The following is a 21,865-nucleotide window of genomic DNA, read 5'->3' as shown; positions in this document are numbered from 1 at the left end:
GACTTGCTGAAAATGCAGGCATGTTTGTATATGCATGTGACTTGCTGAGGTGAGTTCAAGGGCAAAGATGTGCAGGTGTGTGTGCTAAGCCACTTCAGTCACGTCTGACTCTGTGCAACCCCACAGACTGTAGCCTGCCAGGCTCCTCCTGTCCATGGGATTCTCCAGGCAAGAATACTGGAGTGGACGGCGATTTCCTACTCAAGGATATGTCCCTGACACGGGGATCCAACCTGCGTTTCTTACGTCTCCTGCCTTGGCGGGCGGGATCTTTACCCACTAGTGCCCCCTGAAAAGTGCACACCCGGTAGCTTTCGTCAGATTCCCGAGGGGTCAGTGTCCCCAGAATGGTGCCAAACCGAGACTCTACAAGACGCACTGTAACAGCAGAGAGCAAACACTTGGCCATTTGTCTAGCGCTCTGCCAGGCACCCTACAAATACTGTCTCTAATTGTCTTTATATCCCTTCTGCATTTGTGTAAACTGAAGCTGAGAGGTTAAGGGAGAGGTCAGCTGTCGATTCAGATTGTCCTGCAGCCAGGTCAGGCCACCTTCAGAGCCTCTGCCCATCTCCAGGGTGTTTCTGGCATAAACATGTGACCAAATCTTTACTTGCAACAACTAAAAGAAAAGGGAAAGAGTCCTCCTCCATCTCTTACACCGTCCAGGGCTAGATAAACTGTTCTCGGATCAGGCTTCCTCCGTTGAACAAAGTAGATCAATCCAACACCTTGGACAAAACGGTTTTGACCGAATTAACTTTCCCCAGAAGAGCAGTTAGTGAAATAATGGGTGCGTTTTTGCCCCGTGACAACTGCAGTTTGGATTAACTGGAATTTCTCTTTTTCAGCTAGTGCTTCGGGCACCACACAGACACAGCTCTTACAGACACAGCTCTTTGGCCATGTTGGCAAACAGCAGGCAGGGTGGCCACGCCTGCATTTCTCCCTCCAGCGTTCAGTGACAAGGCTGGCCCTTGCTTTCTTGGTCTGCTCTCAGTGGCTGGCTCTAAGCGGCACGGGCAGTCAGAGAATCTGTGTGTATGGAGGGGTGTGACCTCAAGCCACATTCTGCTTTTCATGGCACCGGTTTTTTCCACGCATGCACCATAATAATATTATGAACCCAGAGACCATTCGGTTGGCCTCCGATTCCATCTCCAAAATACTGCAAAGATTTTCTTGTCCAGAACTTTGAACAATGCTTGAACTGTGTATTTAAGTGCTGGTTCCTTTCTGCCTCGATGGCGCAGTTTAGTGCTCACTGTTATTATTCCGTTGATTAACTGATGTTTAATGACGACAGCACAGACCTCATCCAAAGCCTTGGATTATTTTTCTCTGCTGCCTGCACGTTGTGCCTGTTGATAGTAAATGTCTCCCTTTCCTCCAACATTGTTTGTTTTTTTAAAAAAAAGAGTATCTGACATTTAACCTCCAAATTGTTGATTTCAAATATGGTAAGAAAAGCAAGCTCAACGTTCTCCTTCTTCTCCCAGGAATCATTTCACCGAGATAAACTTCTCCACTGAAAATGAATTTCTAAAATAGTCCCCAGGTGTTCCATGGATTCCATGCTTTCAAAGTCCTTCTCTGTCTTTAGTTATTTCACTAGATGGCAATGGATTTATTTTTTTTAATTCCCTGCCCATTAATCACTTCTAACGAAAGCTCCAGTAATGTTTATAATGATCGTTGTGTGTATACTGTGTGCTGTTCAGTTCGAAAGAGAAGTAGATAAGCAACGGAGAAAGAATAACTAGGGGAAAAGCGGAAAGCACTGGGCAGCCTCCCAAGGACCAGGAGGTGAGGCTCCCACGAAGCCCAGAGACGTTGGAAAGCTGTCACCTAACAGACCGCCTCCTCTGCCGTGGGGTTTGACCTCCAGCTCTGTGCCGTCACCCCGGCAGGCTGTGCGTGGTGGATGCTCTGAATGCTCCGGCCCACCCAGGGCAGGGAGGACTTGGCAGGCTCCCTCCGGCCGTTGAGCTCTGCTCTGCTCCAACCAGAGAGGCCTCCTCGAGCCCGGGAGCCTGAGCCAAAGCAAGGAAACAGAATGTCCCAGCTATGCTTGGTATCCAGCGGGATAAGGAGCTGTTTTTCTGGGACGAAATCTTTTTTCCTGTATGCCTTGGGGAGGCCCTGCCCCACCCACCGCCTCCTCTCTTCATTTCTTGAGCCTGGGGATTAGTGGATGACCCAGGCGCACATGCTTACCTCTTCAGAGGTGGGGAATGAAAAACTGCTTGGCGTGAACTTCACCTCTATGAGCTGCTCTGCAGAGACTCTTGAAGCTATGATTTTGTATGAATTTCCCAAAGTCAGAGAGGTGCCTCAGTTACCGCTCTATCCCCAGGCCCAGTAGAGGTTTTAGCATGTGGCATGTGCTCAATATCTACTCAGTAAGGGACTGGGGAGTTAATCAGTGAATGCACAGAAAAGCAATTTCGGTGGATGGAAATCAGGTGAAAAGTGACAGTGCTCCAGGGAAGAGGGAAGTTTCAGTTACCTTAGAATTGGCATCACTTGTTTTTGGAAAATTTTGGCTTTTGAAAATCGTTCTACCTGGACTTGGAAAGATTACAACCTAGCTATGAAACCAATTTATTAGCAAGTGCAATCTTCTGATTATCTACTTTGGCTTTTTGTTAAAAATGGAATCTCCAGGACTTCCCTGGTGGTCCAGTCACTAGGACTCCGTACTCCCAATGCAGGGCGCCTGGGGTTGGATCCCTGGTCAGGGAACTAGATCCCATGTGCTGCAGCGAGGAGTTCACCGGCGGCAACTAAGGATCCCGCTAGCCACAGCGAAGAAGCCACGTGCCGCAGCTGGGATCTGGTGCAGCCAAATGAATGAGTGGTAAAGAGCCTGCCTGCAATGCAGGAGATGCAAGAGACGCAGGTTCGATCCCTGGGTGGGAAAGGTCCCTTGGAGGAGGAGGGCATGGCAACCTACTCCAGTATTCTTGCCTGGAGAGTCCCATGGAGAGAGGAGCCTGGTGGGCTATGGTCCACAGGGTCGCAAAAAGTTGGACATGACTGTTTAGCACTCATGCATTTTATATATATATATATATATATATATATATATATATATATATATATAGTGTGTGTGTGTATATATATATATATATTGTGTGTGTAAAATGGAATTCCCAAGGAAAATAATCCCAAAGCCCCCGGAATACACCGAATACCTTCTTCTGCTTCTCACGGGCTTCCCCCGCGCCTGGCACACTGACGCTTTAGAACCCTCACAGCCCCAGGGAGGTCTGCTCTGTAGACGCTGAGCTGAAAAAACACAGCTCCCTCTCTTGGTTCCCATGTACCCCAATAAACCGAACGTTTTACAAGGTGGCAGCCACACTAACTCTTGAGAGGGAAACTGAAATTAACTCATGCATGGCTCCGTTTTGCTTTAGTTTCTAAAGATCTGCACCAGTTTTCTCATTCTAATTAACAGTGTGTGTGTGTGCGCGCGCGCACATTATTTTCATTAAAACCAAAATCCGTGAAAGGCATTTGGAGGGCTGCCTCCCAGCTGTCGGGCTCGCAGGAAGGGCGTGGGGATTGGCCGGTCCCACTGCGCTGGTCTGGGTGGGTGAGGCCTAAGCTCTCCCTCTCTGTTCGTGTCACGGCCCGTGTACTGAGCCAGGGCCCGGTCTCTGCTGTTTCTGTCTTGAAGGTGTGACAAGGACATCGACGAGTGCGCGTCTGACCCCTGCCTGCACGGCGGCCGGTGTCACGACCTGCTGAACGGGTTCCGGTGCGTGTGCGCGCTGGCCTTCGCCGGGCCGCGCTGCGAGCTGGACGTAAGCGGCCTCTCCTTCTACGTCTCGCTGCTGCTCTGGCAAAACCTCTTCCAGCTCCTGTCCTACCTCATCCTGCGCCTGAATGATGAGCCCGTGGTCGAGTGGGGAGACCAGGACGATTACTGACTGCGTCTGAGCGCTCCCAAACCTGAAACCACGACTTTGAGGATATGCCTTGAAATTTAATCATCTTGAAAACTAAATTCAAGGCCTATTTTAAGCATATTGCAAAGCACTTTACAAGTGTAGCAAATATTTACTTATTTTGGCTCCAAATGCAAAGCAATATTGTTCTCAATACAAGCAGAAACGTCTCCTTGTCGAGAATATTGAGTACAAATATGCCATCATTCTAAGCGCATCTGTATCTGAAGGACCCATGTGGTGAGAGAGTGCTTTCTCCCACACCCGCTCTCATGGGCACCTTTACAGAGTAAGTCAGCCTCCCTCACCCTCATCCTCAGTCAGTCTTGTCCTTTCATTCCCATATATTATTAAGGACACAACAGTTTGAAAATTAGATTTTTAAAAAAATTTTTATCATCTATGCTGTGTTGCCAGTTCTCCGGTAAGTTAAAAATATGTATAAAGTGGAGAATCCCATGAAGTCCCTCCAAATGTAGAAGGAAACTTTTCTGTTATAATTGGTATCAGTTCTCAAGTTACTCCTTACCAGTGTAATTTATAATTCCATAAAACCTTTCTTCCTCAGAAAAAATGACAGATAAAACTTTTTTTCGTTTCTTTTTTCCTGCAATACTTTCTATACAAATAACTTTTTGTTAATTGCTTGTAAATTTATGAGCTTATTGACTTTCCTATCGAATGAACTAATCACAATTGCTTTTCAATACATATTTTAAAAAGAGAAATGCTATTCTATAGGTATATACTAAAAATAGAATTTATAAAACTTGAATTTCCTGGAGGCCTATTTTTCTAAAATTTGCAAGTAAATTTATCCTCTCACTATATTTCTGAAGAGAAAACATACTGCTGCTGCTAAGTCACGTCAGTTGTGTCCGACTCTGTGCGATCCCATAGACCTATATTATAATCAAAATATATTTGGCACTATGATTTTTTAATAAGTACATGAAGTGTTGTATTTACCAAGTAAATTAATAAGGTATGCAAAGATTAATATATATTCTTGCTTAGCTTTTGTACAGTATATAATATATTAATTAGAAAGTAACTTTATTTACTAGTATTTTTATTGCTTCCGCTGACTTGCCATCATTTATGCTAAGTGTATGAGTGTGGACATACCTTCCCAAGGAGCCATGATTAGTGTTCATTTAAAGGGAAAATAGGTTGATCTTATGAATTAATTCGGAAAGCAACTATAATAACAAAGGTCCGCCAAATATCATTTTGTAAATGCATTTGTGTCTTTAAGAGTTGCCCTGGTTGGAAAATGTGAGGGTGTTTTATCCATTGGGTGGTATCCAATACTCATTTAGTTCCTTCTTTTTTTTTTTGTTAAGAAAATTGTTTTCCTGTGGAAATTACAAGCTAAATTTAAATATAGCATGACATCAAAACTACAATTAGTATACTATAAAAGCAAAGGAAGTAAACTCAGTCTCATTTTTCAATAGTTACAGAGGATTTTATGCAGCAAATTTCTATGCTGTGGAGTGCTGGCAGGCACTAAACTGGAGAAACTCATGTTGAAGTTTTCTTTCCTTTGTACTCCCCACCCCCTCACCCCCAGATAGCATGTGCTAACCCACCATCTCAGCTGATCTGCTGCAAAGTTAGATTTCCTGACAAGAGACCTGGAGAAACCCTTCCTATCAATATTTGCTTTCCCAAATTATCTGAAGTAACCATAAAATTGATTATAGCCGAAGACCACACATACAGTTTTCACATCTGCTCCCTCCTGGGCGTATCTGTAATTATGTACTTACAGGTCATTCCAAATATAACACGTTTCCTTCCAGATATATTTCTGAGTCACTCACCATTTCTTTCTCCATACAATTCTAGTGCCTCTGTCGTCGCTGTAATTGTCAGCTGCTTTTCCATTTCCCCAGTCTTGTCATATCTGACCTAAAACCCTGTCCTCTTCTCTGTCTTCTTCTGTGTTTTCAGTTGCATTGTGTGTGACTACAGCTTTTGCACATTTGCACGGAAAAATAAAACCATTGTTTCTGTGTCTCTACTCCTCATCTTGTGATATCTGTCTTCATTTGCTTTGACTGTGTCTTGCACGCTAAGATGGTCACAAGTCTGGTGCGTGCGCAGGTACACACACACACACACACACACACACACACGGCAAACACAGAAGAACCTGTGCTGATCTCCGTGAATGTGGTCTCTTCCCCCAGACATGTTCCTGCAGGTAGACACCTGTGCCCGTCTAGGTCAGAGTTCCATGTACATTCCCCCTATGTCCAGATATTCCTCTAGTTGGGATTCTCAAGTTGATGACATCCTTAATTGTTCTTACTGGGGACGTGCAGTGTCCCCAGTTAACCTGGCTCTTGAGAAGGGGCCATCTCACCTGAGTGACAGAAATCTACACAGGCTCCTCTAGACCCTGCCTCTGAAACATAACCTTAGTGGTTGAGTTAGAAATGCTTCATTTTGCTCGTTTTTAAGGTTCAGCATTTGAACTAAACAAGGCTATGTGTCTATTTTGGGCCATGCCACTTCCTCCTGTGTGTGGATGTGGTTTTTATCACCCTTCTTTTTGGAGAACAGGGAAAATTGAGAAAATAGGGAGGTTTGGAGAAATCAGTGTTTTGACAGCACAGAAAGATGAATTTAACACTTCAGAGAAACTTCTCAGTACCAGGGATTGTGATAAGCCTTTCATAAATACGTATTTTTCACTGTAAGGGCAACCAATATCTCTCACCTTCCTAATTCTTCACTGAATTATGTTTAAAGATCCCTTTGCCATATCTGAGTATTACAGCAGAAGTTGTTCAGCTTTAATTTTACAAAATTTAAATGGAGTCTTTTCTGGGAATGGTGATACATAAAATTTGAGTTTAGTGATTTAGGAAGAATATCAGTGAAGAAACTATGAAAATTATTCTCAACCACCAAAATCATTAGTAATATGGACTACTTCATTTCTCAACTTTATTTTTTGATTTATTCAACAAATGCTGATAAAGACTTTCTATGTACTGTGCCCTGGACTAGAGAATTCAACAGTGGATTAGATGAAGCACATGCCCACAAGCTGAGGGTCTCATTGAGGATGCAGATTGGCAGGGGAGAAGAATTCCTGGGTCAGTGTTAGGATGGAACTCACTGCCAGCTCTACAGGAGGACAGAAGAGGGGCATTTTCACCTGATCTTTAAGGCAGAAGTAGAAGCAGTGACAGATTTTACTTTCTTGGGCTCCAAAATCACTGCACACGGTGACTGCAGCCACACACTATGCTTGCTCCTTGGAAGGAAAAGCTGTGACAAACCTAGATAGCATTTTTAAAAGGAGAGGCATCACTTTACTGACAAAGATCTGCATAGTCAAAGCTTTTGTTTTTCCAGTAGTTATGTACGAATATGAGAGTTGGACCATAAAGAAGGTTAAATGATGAAGAATCGAGCCTTTTGAACTGTGGCATTAGAGAAGACTCTTGAGAGTCCCTTGGACTGCAAGGAGATCCAACCAGTCCATCCTAAAGGAAATCAGTCCTGAATATTCATTGAAAGAACTGGTGCTGAAGCTGAAGTTTCAATACTTTGGCCACCTGATGCGAAGAACTGACTCACTGGAAAAGACCCTGATGCTGGGAAAGATTGAAGGTGGGAGGAGAAGGGGATGACAGAGGATGAGATGGTTGGATGGCATCACTGACTCAATGGACGTGAATTTGAGCAACTCTGGGAGACAGTGAAGGAAAGGGAGCCTGGTGTGCTGCAGTCCATGGGGTCTCAGAGAGTCGGACACGACTGAGCGACTGAACAACAACAACAGCAACAACGCCCTCAAAGTCCATCCACACTGTTGCAAATAGCAGGATTGCCTTCATTCTCTTGACTAAGTTGTTGTTATTGCACATGGGATCTTCTTGGCTTGTGTGAGATCTCTTGCCGAGGTGCATGGACTCTAGTTGTGGGGCACAGGCTTAGTAGCTGCTCGGCATGTGGGATCTTAGTTCCCTGAGCAGGAATTGAACCTGCACTCCCTGCATCACCAGGCGATTTTCAACCACTGGAAAGTCCTCACAGATCATATTAGAAAGCAAGTCTCTGTGGTACAATCCAGTTAACTTAACAAAAGACTCAAGATGAATAATGAAGCTGATCACACCACGTTAACGATTATTTTCTTGTTATTCCTGTTGGTTTTTACTCAAGAAGAACTTTTAACATTGGTTCATCTATTAAAAATAGAGTCGTGATTAATGAAACAAAAGAGTTAGTATGCAAGTGAATATCATGATGTTGTCTAGTTGAACATAACATGAATTTAGTTTCTCCCAATTTTTTTCAAGAATTGAATGTATGGATTCTTATATGGACCTTCTTCTTGACTGACTTACACTGGGTTTGGGAAAAGAGTGTGCAGCTCATTGAATCCATTGCTGATCTTTTTTGTGAAAGTAAATGTAGAAAACTGGGCACACTTTGGGGATTTTGTATTTGAACAAATTTAAATATCAAGAAAACTGACTTGAAATTGGTACTGGTTTTTAACATTTTTCTACTTGAAACTTTCCTGATTCATATATGTATTACATGAATATTATTTTCCTAAGCAACAGACTGGTTCCAAATAGGAAAAGGAGTACGTCAAGGCTGTATATTGTCACCCTGCTTATTTAACTTATATGCAGAGTACATCACGAGAAACGCTGGGCTGGAAGAAGCACAAGCTGGAATCAAGATTGCCGGGAGAAATATCAATAACCTCAGATATGCAGATGACACCATCCTTATGGCAGAAAGTGAAGAGGAACTAAAAAGCCTCTTGATGAAAGTGAAAGTGGAGAGTGAAAAAGTTGGCTTAAAGCTCAACATTCAGAAAACGAAGATCATGGCATCTGGTCCCATCACTTCATGGGAAATAGATGGGGAAACAGTGGAAACAGTGTCAGACTTTATCTTTTGGGGCTCCAGAATCACTGCAGATGGTGACTGCAGCCATGAAATTAAAAGACGCTTACTCCTTGGAAGGAAAGTTATGACCAACCTAGATAGCATATTCAAAAGCAGAGATATTACTTTGCCAACAAAGGTTCGTCTAGTCCAGGCTATGGTTTTTCCAGTGGTCATGTATGGATGGGACAGTTGGACTGTGAAGAAGGCTGAACGCCGAAGAATTGATGCTTTTGAACTGTGGTGTTGGAGAAGACTCTTGAGAGTCCCTTGGACTGCAAGGAGATCCAACCAGTTCATTCTAAATGAGATCAGCCCTGGGATTTCTTTGGAAGGAATGATGCTGAAGCTGAAACTCCAGTACTTTGGCCACCTCATGGGAAGAGTTGACTCATTGGAAAAGACTCTGATGCTGGGAGGGATCGGGGACAGGAGGAAAAGGGGATGACAGAGGATGAGATGGCTGGATGGCATCACTGACTTGATGGACGTGAGTTTGAGTGAACTCCAGGAGATGGTGATGGACAGGGGGGCCTGGCATGCTGTGGTTCATGGGGTCCCAAGGAGTCAGACACGACTGAGCGACTGAACTGACTGACTGACTGAAGCTTGATAGAAATAGAAAGAATTCTTTCCTTCTAAAAGGACAAAAGATATCATGGGTCTTATCTTCTTCTCACATTGTAATCACTGAGTCACAGATTGTTTCGTGTAGTATGGAAATCTGTTGGAAACTAATTGTATAGAGGAAAGAAGTAACATACTAAATATAGCTCCTCTGAAAACAAATAGGCTATTTGCAATGAAACATATTTAATCATTTGGAATATGATCATTTTATTGTCTGCCTGACTTTAGTTGCACATAAAACTCTGAATAATGTTATTTTCACTCAATTCCCCTAACATTTTTGATAATCCTATGAATAGCAAGACTGTGTTATGAAGGAGATTTGAGATGTCCATATACTTGTTATTCGAAGTGGTAAATTACATATTAATTTTTGATGAATGAGTGAAATAACTCTAGTTCCATGCATGCTCAGTCATGTACAACTCTGTGCAACCCCATGGACTGTAGCCCACCAGGCTCCTCTTTCCATGGGATTCTCCAGGCAAGAATATTGGAGTGGGTTGCCATTTCCTCCTCCAGGGGACCTTCCCAACCCAGGGATTGAACCCCATCTCTTGAGTCTCCTGCATTGACAGGCAAGTTCTTTACCAACTGTGCCACCTAGGAAGCTGAAAAAAAACCTCAAGAAAACATTTTTTTTAAAGCTCATATATTCCTTTGAGGTTTTCAATAGGCAGCATTATATATATCATGTATAGTAGGTAATGAATATTAAAGAACCTACTGATATAACGAATGAAGTGTTTTTAAGATGAGTTCAGAGTGGCATTTTCCAACTTTGAGAACCGTGTGTGTGTGTGTGTGTGTGTGTGTGTGTGTGTGTGTTAAGCCTGTCCCACAGTTATTAAGATATAAATGATGGCACATATTATGTACTGAAAATCTGTCCAGTTTTCCTACCAAATTCACAGAATGAAAAAGTCTAGTCTTGGTCGTTAGTAACCTCTTTGGTGATGGTAGGATCTTGAGGATCAATGATCCACACTTTCCACTGTGCTCAGTCACTTCAGTTGAATCTGACTCTTTGCGACCCCATGGACTGTAGCCTGGTGTCTGTCCAGGCTCCTCTGTCCATGGGATTTCCCAGACAAGATTGCTGGAGTGTGTGCCATGGTCTCCTCCAGGGGGTGTTCCTGAGTCAGGGATCAAAACTGAGTCTCCCACATCTCCTGAATTGCCAGCAGATTATTTACCATTGAGCCACTGGGGAAGCCCACATTCTCCCACAGAGGAACATTATTTCCATCCAAGAACCAAATGCAAAGAAACCCTATTATTCATGTTGAAGTGAAATTTGATATAAATTGGCTCTTTCCTGAACCATTTTCCCAGAGGAAGCTTAGCTTCACAGAGACATGGGCGCTCACCTGTAACATAGTCACGTGGACACCCGGGGACAGCCTCAGGGCAGCCCTCCAGGATGTATCTAATTTGACTTCCTCTTTGCTTTTAGGAGGCTTCCCTGGTGGCTCAGACGGTAAAGTGTCTGCCTGCAATTCAGGAGACCCAGGTACGATCCCTGGGTCAGGAAGATCACCTGGAGAAGGCAATGGCAACCCACTCCAGTACTCTTGCCTGGAAAATTCCATGGACTGAGGAGCCTGGTAGGCTACAGTCCATGGAGTTGCAAAGAGTTGAACATGACTGAGCAACTTCACTCACTCACTTGCTTTTAGGAAAGCATTTCATTTACAGCAGGATGGACAGGGCCCCTCAAAACCAATGATTCTGGAGAGGAGTTTAAGTTCTCTTCTCTTCAAATATGAGTGTGTTGAATTGTTAAAATCCATGCCTTCACCTCTTCTAAACCCAGAACAAGCTGACCACAGTTGCAACTTTGAAAAAAGACATTTTAAAGAAAATGTAATTCTTTGCTCTTTGAATTCTCATTTTATCCTTCTTTGCCAGGTCCAGTATGAATATTCTCAAAGTTGCCACTGAAGCCTTCCTTTCTTTTCTGCCTTCCCCCATCAACACTAGGGGGCCTTCAAGCTCCCACATCTTCCCAAATACACCTCCGTTGTAACATATAATGATAACACTGATGAAGGTTATTAATTATAGAGTCCTTCCTGGGAGCCAGCCACTATGCCTAAGGTCCTCTCACACATTATCTTTATTATTTGTCACAAATGTCCCAAGACTTAGATGATATTAATTTTCCCATGTTACTGATGAGAACACAAAGTCCGAGGTTAAGTGCCTTTCTCAAGCAGATCCAGTTCGGAAGGTGCAGGACCCGTGTTCAGGCTCTGGGGCTTGTGCCCCACATATGTGGGAGCAGCAGTGCAGACAGCTTGATGTGTCCGCCGAGTCCTCCGGCCCATGAGCTCCTAGAAGGCTGTTTAACTCTGTAAGGTCTGGGCCTGGATGCCCTGCCTGTCAGAGCTGGTGCTTCAGTCCTTACTGAAGGGATGAATGGATGGACAAAGGAATGGTGGGTGGCACATGGTATGCACAGAGGAGGGGAGGGCAGGGAAAGTTTCTCCCAGAAGATCATTGACCCAGGTCTTACAGAATGAGCAGGAATTTTCTTAACAACACAAAAAGCACATTTTCCCGACGTCTTTTTTGTTTTGTTTGATTGTTTGTTGCCAAAGGGCTGAATAAATTGGTTCTCATAGAAGAAATTGTCACAAGTAAAGTTGTGTGCTGTTAGCAGAGAGCTCAGAATCCCAGGTTTTCACTGAGTTCTTCAGTGAGATGTGCTGCAATGCATTCATAATTACACGTGGCCTCGATGGTAAGGTGTTTGTGTAACGGCGTCTTGATATTTGCAAGAATCTGAGAAAGGAACCCTGAAGACCAAGTGTAAGAGCATCGAGTTCCTTCGGGGTTATGGGAGGAGGGTTAGAGGTCTGAGAGAGACAAGGAGATTTATGGCACTGACCCTACAAGATGATAAACAGTGGACAGATTGTTGAGGAGCCCCAAGCAGTGAAAGAGGAAAAGGTGCTAATGAAATTCAGGCGGTTCCAGGAGACCAGGAGGACCCAGCAAAGTTAGAGCTGTTCCCAAGGGGAAGGGTGCCTGACGGCTGCCCCAGGAGACCACGGACATGGATGAAATGGCCTGTATTTGCCCCAAGAACACCATTAGCACGACCAACGCTTATCATTTTTTCACAGCACTGGTTGTAAGAAAAGCCTCTCGAAGAGATTTCCACTTGTTCCCCGCTTTCCGAGTTCAGCTGAGCCTGAGGGGCTAAGCCGTCCACCAGCTTCTCCTCCCCGCTAGGTCACCCTGCCTCTGAGCCACCTCTGTCTTCCAAGACTGCTCCCGTGGGCTGAGCTGACCGGCTGGGCCTCCCAGCAGGAAGCCCAGAGTCCTGTCCTTTCACAAGTCCCACCTTGAGGCCGAAAACAGCTGAGTGGCTGCTGTCCCTGCCCGCTGAGAGTCAAGGAGGTGACCACAGCGTCAAACAGGCGTTTCTGCCCCGTGTCTGAGAGTGGACAGGACACAGGGAGGGAAGGAGGGGGACAGGGAATCAGGGAGATGCATAATCCCTACTCCGAGAATGTCAATAAAACAGCAATCTGGTTCTGGAAGAGAAAGAGAAGCCACAAGACATATGGAAAACAGCCCCTGATTTATGGGGCTGAGTGAAAGCACAGGATGAATTACAGAAGTTTGGTCACAGCGAGTTATTCCAAGAGGGGGAGTTTTCAAGGAGGTTATGGGAATTCGACTAGGCCATAAAACACGAGGAAGATTATTTGCAGAACAGAAAACGGGAGAGCGTTCAAGAGAGAAGAAAGGTCAGGAGTAAAGATGTGATGGTGGGAACCGAATTTGGACGATGTGAGGTACAAAGAGGGACCAGCCCTGGCCGGGATGCCGAAGGATGCTGGAAGTGGTGGGGTGTAAAATCAGATAAATTCAAGCGAGGGCTAGATTACAGATTAGATCGTCCGGCTTCTGTCTGAAACCCAGCCGGAGCAGGAAAGAGTCATTTCATAATAACCCAATTTGGGCTGGCACCACGCCGTCCTCTAAATTATTTTCAATAGGTTGTGATTTCCCACGGGCTGCCCCTCACTCTGATTAAAGGGTTCCCTCCCACCAAAACCAGTAGCACCTTTCTTTAATGATGGTTGTATTTGACTGATGGAAACACCTTAGTGATATTCTCAGACTTATTCTTTCCTATTGGAACTCAAACTAATACAATTTGCTCCTTGTTCTAGATATTCTTTTTTTTTTCTTTAAATTATGCTGTTTGGACAGGAAATTTTGTTGAATAGGCCTGGTTGGGGAGTTGGTTTTTCTCTAACTTATTAAAGGCACATATTCTTTAACCTGATTTCTGATTTCTGCTAATTAAAGATGTCTCTAGGCATAGTTCTGGGTTACTAAGTTTTGCTTTAAGTTCTCCCCCCCCCCAAAAAAAAACCCTTCATTTGAATCTTTCTAAAGTTCTTTTTCATTAATTGAGGATTTTTCAGGCCTGTGATGCTCTCCCCCTTTTTTCTCAAATGACCGAAGGCATGTTTTGGTCTGAGGAGGTTCAAGTTTAATCAGATTAAGTCTCCCTTCTCTAAAAACTGAGCAAATTCCCTGGATCAGCACCACGAAAAAGATTCTTTGAGGCAATAGACTAATAAAGCTATCATTCATCATCTTGAAGTATGTAAAATTAGAAAGGCATTTGCTCACTTTTTAAAATGTCCCAGTTATGCAAATCATTATAAAATAGACCAAGATGAAGATGAAAAGTGTTAGTTGCTCAGTTTCAGTTCAGTTCAGTTGCTCAGTCATGTCCAACTCTTTGCGACCCCAAGAACCACAGCACACCAGGCCTCCCTGTCCATCACCAACTCCTGCAGTCCACCCAAACCCATGTCTGTTGAGTCGGTGATGCCATCCAACCATCTCATCCTCTGTCGTCCCCTTCTACTCCTGCCTCAATCTTTCCCAGCATCAGGGTCTTTTCAAATGAGTCAGCTCTTCGCATCAGGTGGCCAAAGTATTGGAGTTTCGGCTTCAAAATCAGTCCTACCAATGAACACCCAGGACTGATCTCCTTTAGGATGGACTGGTTGGATCTCCTTGCCATCCAAGGGACTTTCAAGAGTCTTCTCCAACACCACAGTTCAAAAGCATCAATTCTTCGGTGCTCAGCCTTCTTCACAGTCCAACTCTCACATCCATACATGACCACAGGAAAAACCATAGCCTTGACTAGACGAACCTTTGTTGGCAAAGTAATGTCTCTGCTTTTGAATATGCTATCTAGGTTGGTCATAACTTTCCTTCCAAGGAGTAAGCATCTTTTAATTTCATGGCTGCAGTCACCATCTGCAGTGATTTTGGAGCCCAGAAAAATAAAGTCAGCCACCGTTTCCACTATTTCCCCATCTATTTGCCATGAAGTGATGGGACTGGATGCCATGATCTTAGTTTTCTGAATGTTGAGCTTTAAGCCAATGTTTTCACCCTCCTCTTTCACTTTCATCAAGAGGCTCGTTAATTCTTCTTCACTTTCTGCCATAAGGGTGGTGTCATCTGCATATCTGAGGTTATTGATATTTCTCCCGGCAATCTTGATCCCAGCTTGTCCTTCTTCCAGCCCAGCATTTCTCACGATGTACTCTGCATATAAGTTAAACAAGCAGGGTGACAATATACAGACTTGACGGACTCCTTTTCCTATTTGGAACCAGTCTGTTGTTGCACGTCCAGTTCTAACTGTTGCTTCCTGACCTGCATACAGGTTTCTCAAGAGGCAGGTAAGGTGGTCTGGTATTCCCATCTCTCCGTCATGCCCGACTCTTTGTGAGCCCATGGGCTATGGCCCGCCAGGCTTCTCTGTCCATGGGATTCTCCAGGCAAGAATACTGGAGTGGTTTGCCTTTCCCTTCTCCAGGGGATCTTCCTGACCCAGGGATCAAACCCAGGTCTTGTGTGTTGCAGATGGACTCTTTACCATGTGAGCCACCAGGGAAGCCCCAAGATAGAGGTGGTTCGAGAGTTTCTTTGGTTAGTGTAATTTGTTTTCAGAGCAAGGGAAGCCTAGAGTTTCTGAAAGAGGACCATTAACTGCCCAGGGAGAGTTACCAGTTCGGGACATGGGCAGCCCACTGGCTCAGGTGCCTGCTGACCAGAGCCCTCTCGTATCTCTTTCACCAAGATCTGGGCCTTCTCTGATGTTGAGCTATCTTGATGACCACAGGTGTGCCATGAGCAGTACCTCATTTAATCCTAATATCAGTAGGAAGGTTACTGACACTTGACAGATGCAAAAACTAAGGCCCAAACGGTTAAATGATTTACTCAGACTCATCACTGGTTTTCCTTCAAAACACTGTCTTGGGTTTCAGTGTCCTATTTATAAACACAACACCTGGAGATTGTTTTTCAGACTACCCTACCTGAACAGTTTAGAGATATTAGCGTTTCTTAATTATAAAATAGGGGTTTGAAACAGACATCATTATATATAGACCCTCTCCAGTATTCTTGCCTGGAGAATCCCATGGACAGAGGAGCCTAGAGGGCTACAGTCCATGGGGTCACAAAGAGTCGGACACGACTGAGCGACTTAGCACACGCACATGGACATATATAACTTACAGAAATACAAGTTTTTCACGAGACAGACGATATCCAGGTAACTCTGGAATTTTTTGAACATTTCCAGAGAGAATATGAAAAATGTAAATTTTGTAAACAAAGATTGTAGTATCTGCTCTGGGGCCCCCATGGAATCCAGAATAACCTATTTGTTTTTACCATTAGGTCATGTGAATGCTAAAGATATTCACAGAGGGCAGTATGTAAATTATTCTAATTTGCAGCTTCCTGAGGGTAATGGTCCTATATGTTTGAATTGAGATAATTCCATCGCTACTTAAATTACCAAAATAAATGTCCTTGAATTATAGTAACCAATATAAGCATCTTGCCTGGAGAATCCCATGGAGAGAGGAGCCTGGTGGGCTATAGCCTATGGGTTGCAAAGAGTGAGACATGACTAAAGAAACTTAGCACGCACGGATGCACATTAAATCACCACTTAAATTACCAAAGTAGATGCTCTTGAATCGTAGTGACCAATGTAAGCCTCCCATTTAACACTGTATTTGCGGAGCCCTAAGTGATGACTTTCAGCTTCCCCGTCACCTCGCGGGCTGAGCTCAGGAGGTCCAGGCTCTGTGTCCTCGTGTGCCATTTATCTTCTGCCTTGGGACAGTAACGGTGAGTGCTTGGCCGGCAGGGGGCGGGCTCCTGCCATGAGCGCCTTTGTACAAAGGCGTTCCGGGATGCAAGGAGCCTGGGAGGCCCTTTGTGAGCATCACACAGGCATGTGCCTTTCCAGAGGGCAAAGCATTTGAGTGGCTCCCTGTTCAAGTAAAATATTGGGGGAGGAAGAGCTGGCTGGGTCCTGTGTGTTGACTCACACAGCCCTGTGGGCTGAAGCGGATTTGACAAGAGCACCATCCTTGGTCCAGTTCCGTTTTCAGGATTTGCTCACTGATGTCCTCATCAAACCAGCCCACCCTGAAGGAAATCAACCCTGACTCTTCGTTGGAAGGACTGATGCTGAAGCTGAAGCTCCAATACTTTAGCCACCTGATGTAAAGAGCCGACTCATTGGAAAAGACCCAGATGCTGGCAGAGATTGAAGGCGGGAGGAGAAGGGAGCGACAGAGGATGAGATGGTTGGATGGCATCACCAACTCCATGGACATAACTTTGAGCAAGCTCCGGGAGTTGGTGATGGACAGGGAAGCCTGGCATGTTGCAGTCCATGGGTGGCAAAGAGTTGGACGTGACTGAGCGACTGAACTGAACTGTCCACATCCCAGTGGTCCTGGATTGCAGTCACAATGACCAGCTCCTGCTGAGTTCTCCGAGTTCAAAGTGAGGTCCAGGTCAGTCTTGATGCACAGACCAACCAGGCCATGCTCTCTTCCTGAGAAGTAAGCCGAGTGTCACCTGGATAGATCAGGCACTACCCGTCATCTGTCGAGTTCGCTTCTGCATTTGTTTTACAGTGCTATCTAATTTGTCGACTCAGCCAGAAAGAATTTGAGCAAATATGATGTGTTATGAACTTTGAAGTTGACAGAAAAGAAGAAGATGCTATATTCTGTTTGAATACAGCTTTCTAAATATAGAAGAGTATAGATCTTGAAACCACACATTAAGACATTAGTGTGTGATGAACCATAGGATTCCATAGCCAAGAATATGCTGATTCGAATTTTTGCCACACAAATTCAGAGTATGTTCTTACAAACAAAAGCAGGTAGACTTTATAACATTTGGGCAATGTTGGGCAAGGATGGGCAGTGCTGCCATCCTTGATTTTGTACATGGCGCTGTAGGACAAGCTTCCCAGGTGGCTCAGTGCTGCAGAATCTGCCTGCCAGCACAGGGGATGTAGGAGACTCTGGTTCCATCCGTGAATTGGGAAGATCCCCTGGAGGAGGAAATGGGAACCCACTCCAGTATTCTTGCCTGGAGAATCCCATGGACAGAGGAGCCTGGAGGGCTACAGTCCATGGAGCTGCAAAGAGACATATCTGGACACATTTTGTGTCAGATTTTTATGGGTATGCCATTGCAGTGAGACAGCTTAAGTGCATTTGAGGGACTCTGGGATCACCATCCTCATCAGCTGGCATTTATTGAATGCAGGAACTGTAAATCATGCTTATATACTTTATATAGAGAAAAGGATGCAAGCATGTTTTCATGTAAACAATGCTGAGGCCATTTTTTAAAAACCTACAAGAAAATAAGAGCTCCTATATAATAGTTTTGAAACTTAGTGTCTCAAAAATGTTAGTCACTCAGTCGTGTCCGACTCTTTGCGGCACTGTGGACTGTAGCCCTCCAGGCTCCTCTGCCCATAGGATTCTCCAGGCAAGAATACTGGAGTGGGTCACCATGCCCTTCTCCAGGGGATCTTCCCAACCCAGGGGTTGAACCCACATCTCCTGCATTGCAGGCAGATTCTTTACCAGCATCTCAAAAGGAGTATGAAAACCACTCTGTCATTCACCCAAACTATGAAGACCTTAAATCCTTTGGCAGTGGGTGAAACGTGAGAGGCCTCCTTCCACTTGCCCCTAAGCGTTACCCAGTGTCTTAAAACATCACAGACTCTTTCAGTCAAGCATCCTAAAAACATCACGGACTCCTTCATTCAAGCAGAGGCAGAAGAAATAATATGTTCTGGCAAACTAGGTATAAATGCTTCCAGAAGGCTTAACTCCTTTTACTTGGAAACTAGTAAATGGACGTGCAATTTTTAATTACAAATTTTAAACTTTCCATCAGAGTCAATTGTGCTGATGTTAGTCAAACCTAATCCAGGCATTGATTCAAGAACCTGCTGATGGAGTTAAAAAAAAAAAAATACATGGAAACTCGTTAACAAGAAGCTCAATTATCTGCATCTCAGCAAATCAGGCCGGAGTGTCACGTTAATCTGCTGAGCTCAGGCAGCCCAGAGCCAGAGGAGATCGCCTCCTCTCCTTCGCTGTTAATATTTACACTTGGAAGCGATACCTGGCTGCGATCTGAGTGCTGCACCTCCAAAGGCAGTTGTTGGCTTGATACCTTGTTTTCTGACACTGCAAAGCGAGGAAACAGCTACCTTCTTAATCATCGCCTGATAACATTGTGTTAAAACCAGAGGGTAGCACAAGGGCTGTTTCATACAAGCAACAACCCTGGGAGATTTTCCTGCGTTGCTTTGTTTCTTGGTAGACATGCTGGGCTGTTAAAAGCATAGGACTGAAAGTTGTGAATTAGGGGTCCCTTTCTTTGTTCTGCTGAATTTTTCAGCATCTATGCAGGCACTGTTTAGAGAGACAGCTTTGCTCCCAGATAGCTGCTGTGTGCCAGGCACCTGCCTAGAACTCACAGAAAAAACGCTTCCACCCATCAGCCTACTTTTGTCGGAGCTTATTCTGTCGTGCTGGAGAAGGCAATGGTATCCCACTCCAGTACTCTTGCCTGGAAAATCCCATGGACGGAGGAGCCTGGTAGTCTGCAGTCCATGGGGTCACTAAGAGTCAGACACGACTGAGTGTCTTCACTTTCACTTTTCACTTTCATGCATTGGAGAAGGAAATGGCAACCCACTCCACTGTTCTTGCCTGGAGAATCCCAGGGACTGGGGAGCCTGGTGGGCTGCCGTCTCTGGGGTCGCGCAGAGTCAGACACGACTGAAGAAACTTAGCAGCAGCAGCAGCAGCATTTTGTTGTGCAAAGCAGCAGCATTTTGTTGTGCAAAGTCCTAAAAAATTAGAGCAACACCGGTAAACAGAAGCACTGCTGATTATGTAAACACTGTCCATAGCAAGAGATCTGAATATAAAATAACTATTATTACTCATCTCTCAGTGGGTAAATATGTCAAATAAGGGGAACTTGGTTGAAATTCAGGGTAAACTTAGGGTTATATCTACCTAGTGCTCTACCCAGGATGCATCTGTGTATAAGTGAACAAACCCGGATGATTTGGATACCAGATCTGCTGCTTAAGCAATTCATTACTTGGGACAAATTGCTTAAAAGATCTTTTAATTAAGGGCAACAATCTCTGTATCCTTAGACAATCATGAAGATTAAACTGAGATGGCATGGCAGAGGCCAGGGACATATTAAATCCTCAGGTTTTAATTACTTTTCCTTTTTTCCCCTGTTCACCACCTTTTAGCTGGAGAAGGAAATGGCAACCCACTCCAGTATTCTTGCTGGAGAATCCCATGGACAGAGGAGCCTGGCCCGCTACAGTCCATAGGGTCTCAAAGAGTCAGATGTGACTGAGCGACTGAGCACACACACCCCACCTTTTCGTTCTGAAGTATCAATATTTTACAGCTGATCTCATTGTAGAAAATGGGCTGGATATCGAACAGATGAATTGCCTGGGTGGAATGCACAAATAATCAACAACCTGCTTGTCACCTTTATGTTAGAAATAGATTTATTCCAGGTTCCTAAGACCAGGGAAAGAGCCCTACAAAACTGTAGCAAAGAACCATTAATAAAAGAGAACAATGAAACCATTGGGTAGAGGGCCAACCTCTGAGAACCTCTCAGGATGAAAATGACTCCTAACAGGGAGGCAATTCCTCCCCAGGTCTGCCTCACAGAAGAGCCCTGGGCTGAGGTGAGCCGTGCTGTGACTTTTTCTCATCTCGGAGTCGTAGTTACTCCTGAAGTCATTAAATCAGAGCAGATGGCTTCCTTTTACACCCTGTGCTGTCAGTGGAATGTAAATGTTTCTCCTCACAGCAACGAGAGTCCCGAGGCTGCGTGTTTAATCTGCGCTCTGCAAGCAGAGTGACCCTGAAAAGAACACGGGTGCGGAGCCAGCCTTTGGAGGGTTGGCAGCCGTCCTCGTAAACAGAACGGGGGAGGATTTTGCAAGCCTGGCGACTAATCACGGCTTGCTTCCTGGGGCTCTTAACAGAGCCACGTCCCTGAGGACAAGTCATCTAAATGGTGGTGGAACAGAAAAGTTATAGACTCAAGGGAAATAGTCTTTACAGGAAGGGAGAGGAGTGTTAGTCTAGGGTCTGGGAAAAAGAAGCAAGGAGACTGAAGAGGCTTAGTTTACAGTCCGAATTCTCAGTTCTCAGTCTCTTTGGGGGTTTAGCAAACAAGATTTCCGTATGTTTCAGATTATTCAAGTTAGTAAGGGGGATATTCTTTGGGCAATTACTCTAAACTTCAGGGCGGGGGGGGGGCGGGTGGAAATGAATGTAAATAATTAAAATTTCAATATGACATAGAATATGAGACAGTACAGTGATCAGCAAAGACAATACAGAGAAAAGCTTTACACTCTTAGAATATTAACAGCAAATTATTAAACCAGAATGGAATTAAATAAATTAGCTGGGTTATCTTATTTCTTCTTTAAAAGGTCTCTGAACTGGGTAGGCAGCAGAGAACCTGATCTCCATTTTATTAAAACATCACTAGAAATTAGTCAGTGGCCACAGGAGGGGAGGGTGTGACCTGTCCTTTGAGCCCTCTGTAGGGAAGGCAGAGAGCTTCTCAGGCAAGGGTCTCCTCGATCGTTCTTTCAAAAGGTGGCGCAGGCTGGTTGAACACCATAATTACTGTGTCCAGACACTTTGCTGCTGTTGTTCAGTTGCTCAGTCGTGTCCACCCCTTTGTGACCCCATGGACTGCAGCACGCCAGGCTTCCCTGTCCTTCACCATCTCCTGAAGTTTGCTCAAACTCATGTCCATTGAGTCGGTGATGCTATCTAACCACCTTGTCCTCTGCCACCCCCTTTTCCTCCTGCTTTCAATCTTTCCCAGCATCAGGGTCTTTTCCAATGAGTTGGCTCTTTGCATCAGGTGTCCAGACACTT

General features: G+C 44.6%; 1 protein-coding gene across 3 annotated transcripts in view; it reads left to right on the top strand.

Annotated features, from left to right (window-relative positions):
- CRB1 (crumbs cell polarity complex component 1) overlaps positions 1-21,865 on the top strand; it is a 265,536-nt gene that overhangs the window by 226,468 nt on the left and 17,203 nt on the right. For all 3 annotated transcript variants that reach the window (XM_086343218.1, XM_086343217.1, XM_086343216.1), the window contains one exon: positions 3,686-3,812. In XM_086343218.1, the coding sequence (XP_086199344.1) occupies positions 3,686-3,812 (127 nt within the window). The remainder of the gene's footprint in view (positions 1-3,685; positions 3,813-21,865) is intronic.

This window comes from Bos grunniens, chromosome 16, assembly GCF_055505025.1.
Source record: "Bos grunniens cultivar Pamir isolate PY7600 chromosome 16, Bosgru_T2T1.0, whole genome shotgun sequence".
NCBI classification, from domain to species: Eukaryota; Metazoa; Chordata; class Mammalia; order Artiodactyla; family Bovidae; genus Bos; species Bos grunniens.
The sequence above is the reverse complement of the archived record's forward strand: the minus strand, read 5'-3'. Positions and strand labels throughout refer to the sequence as shown.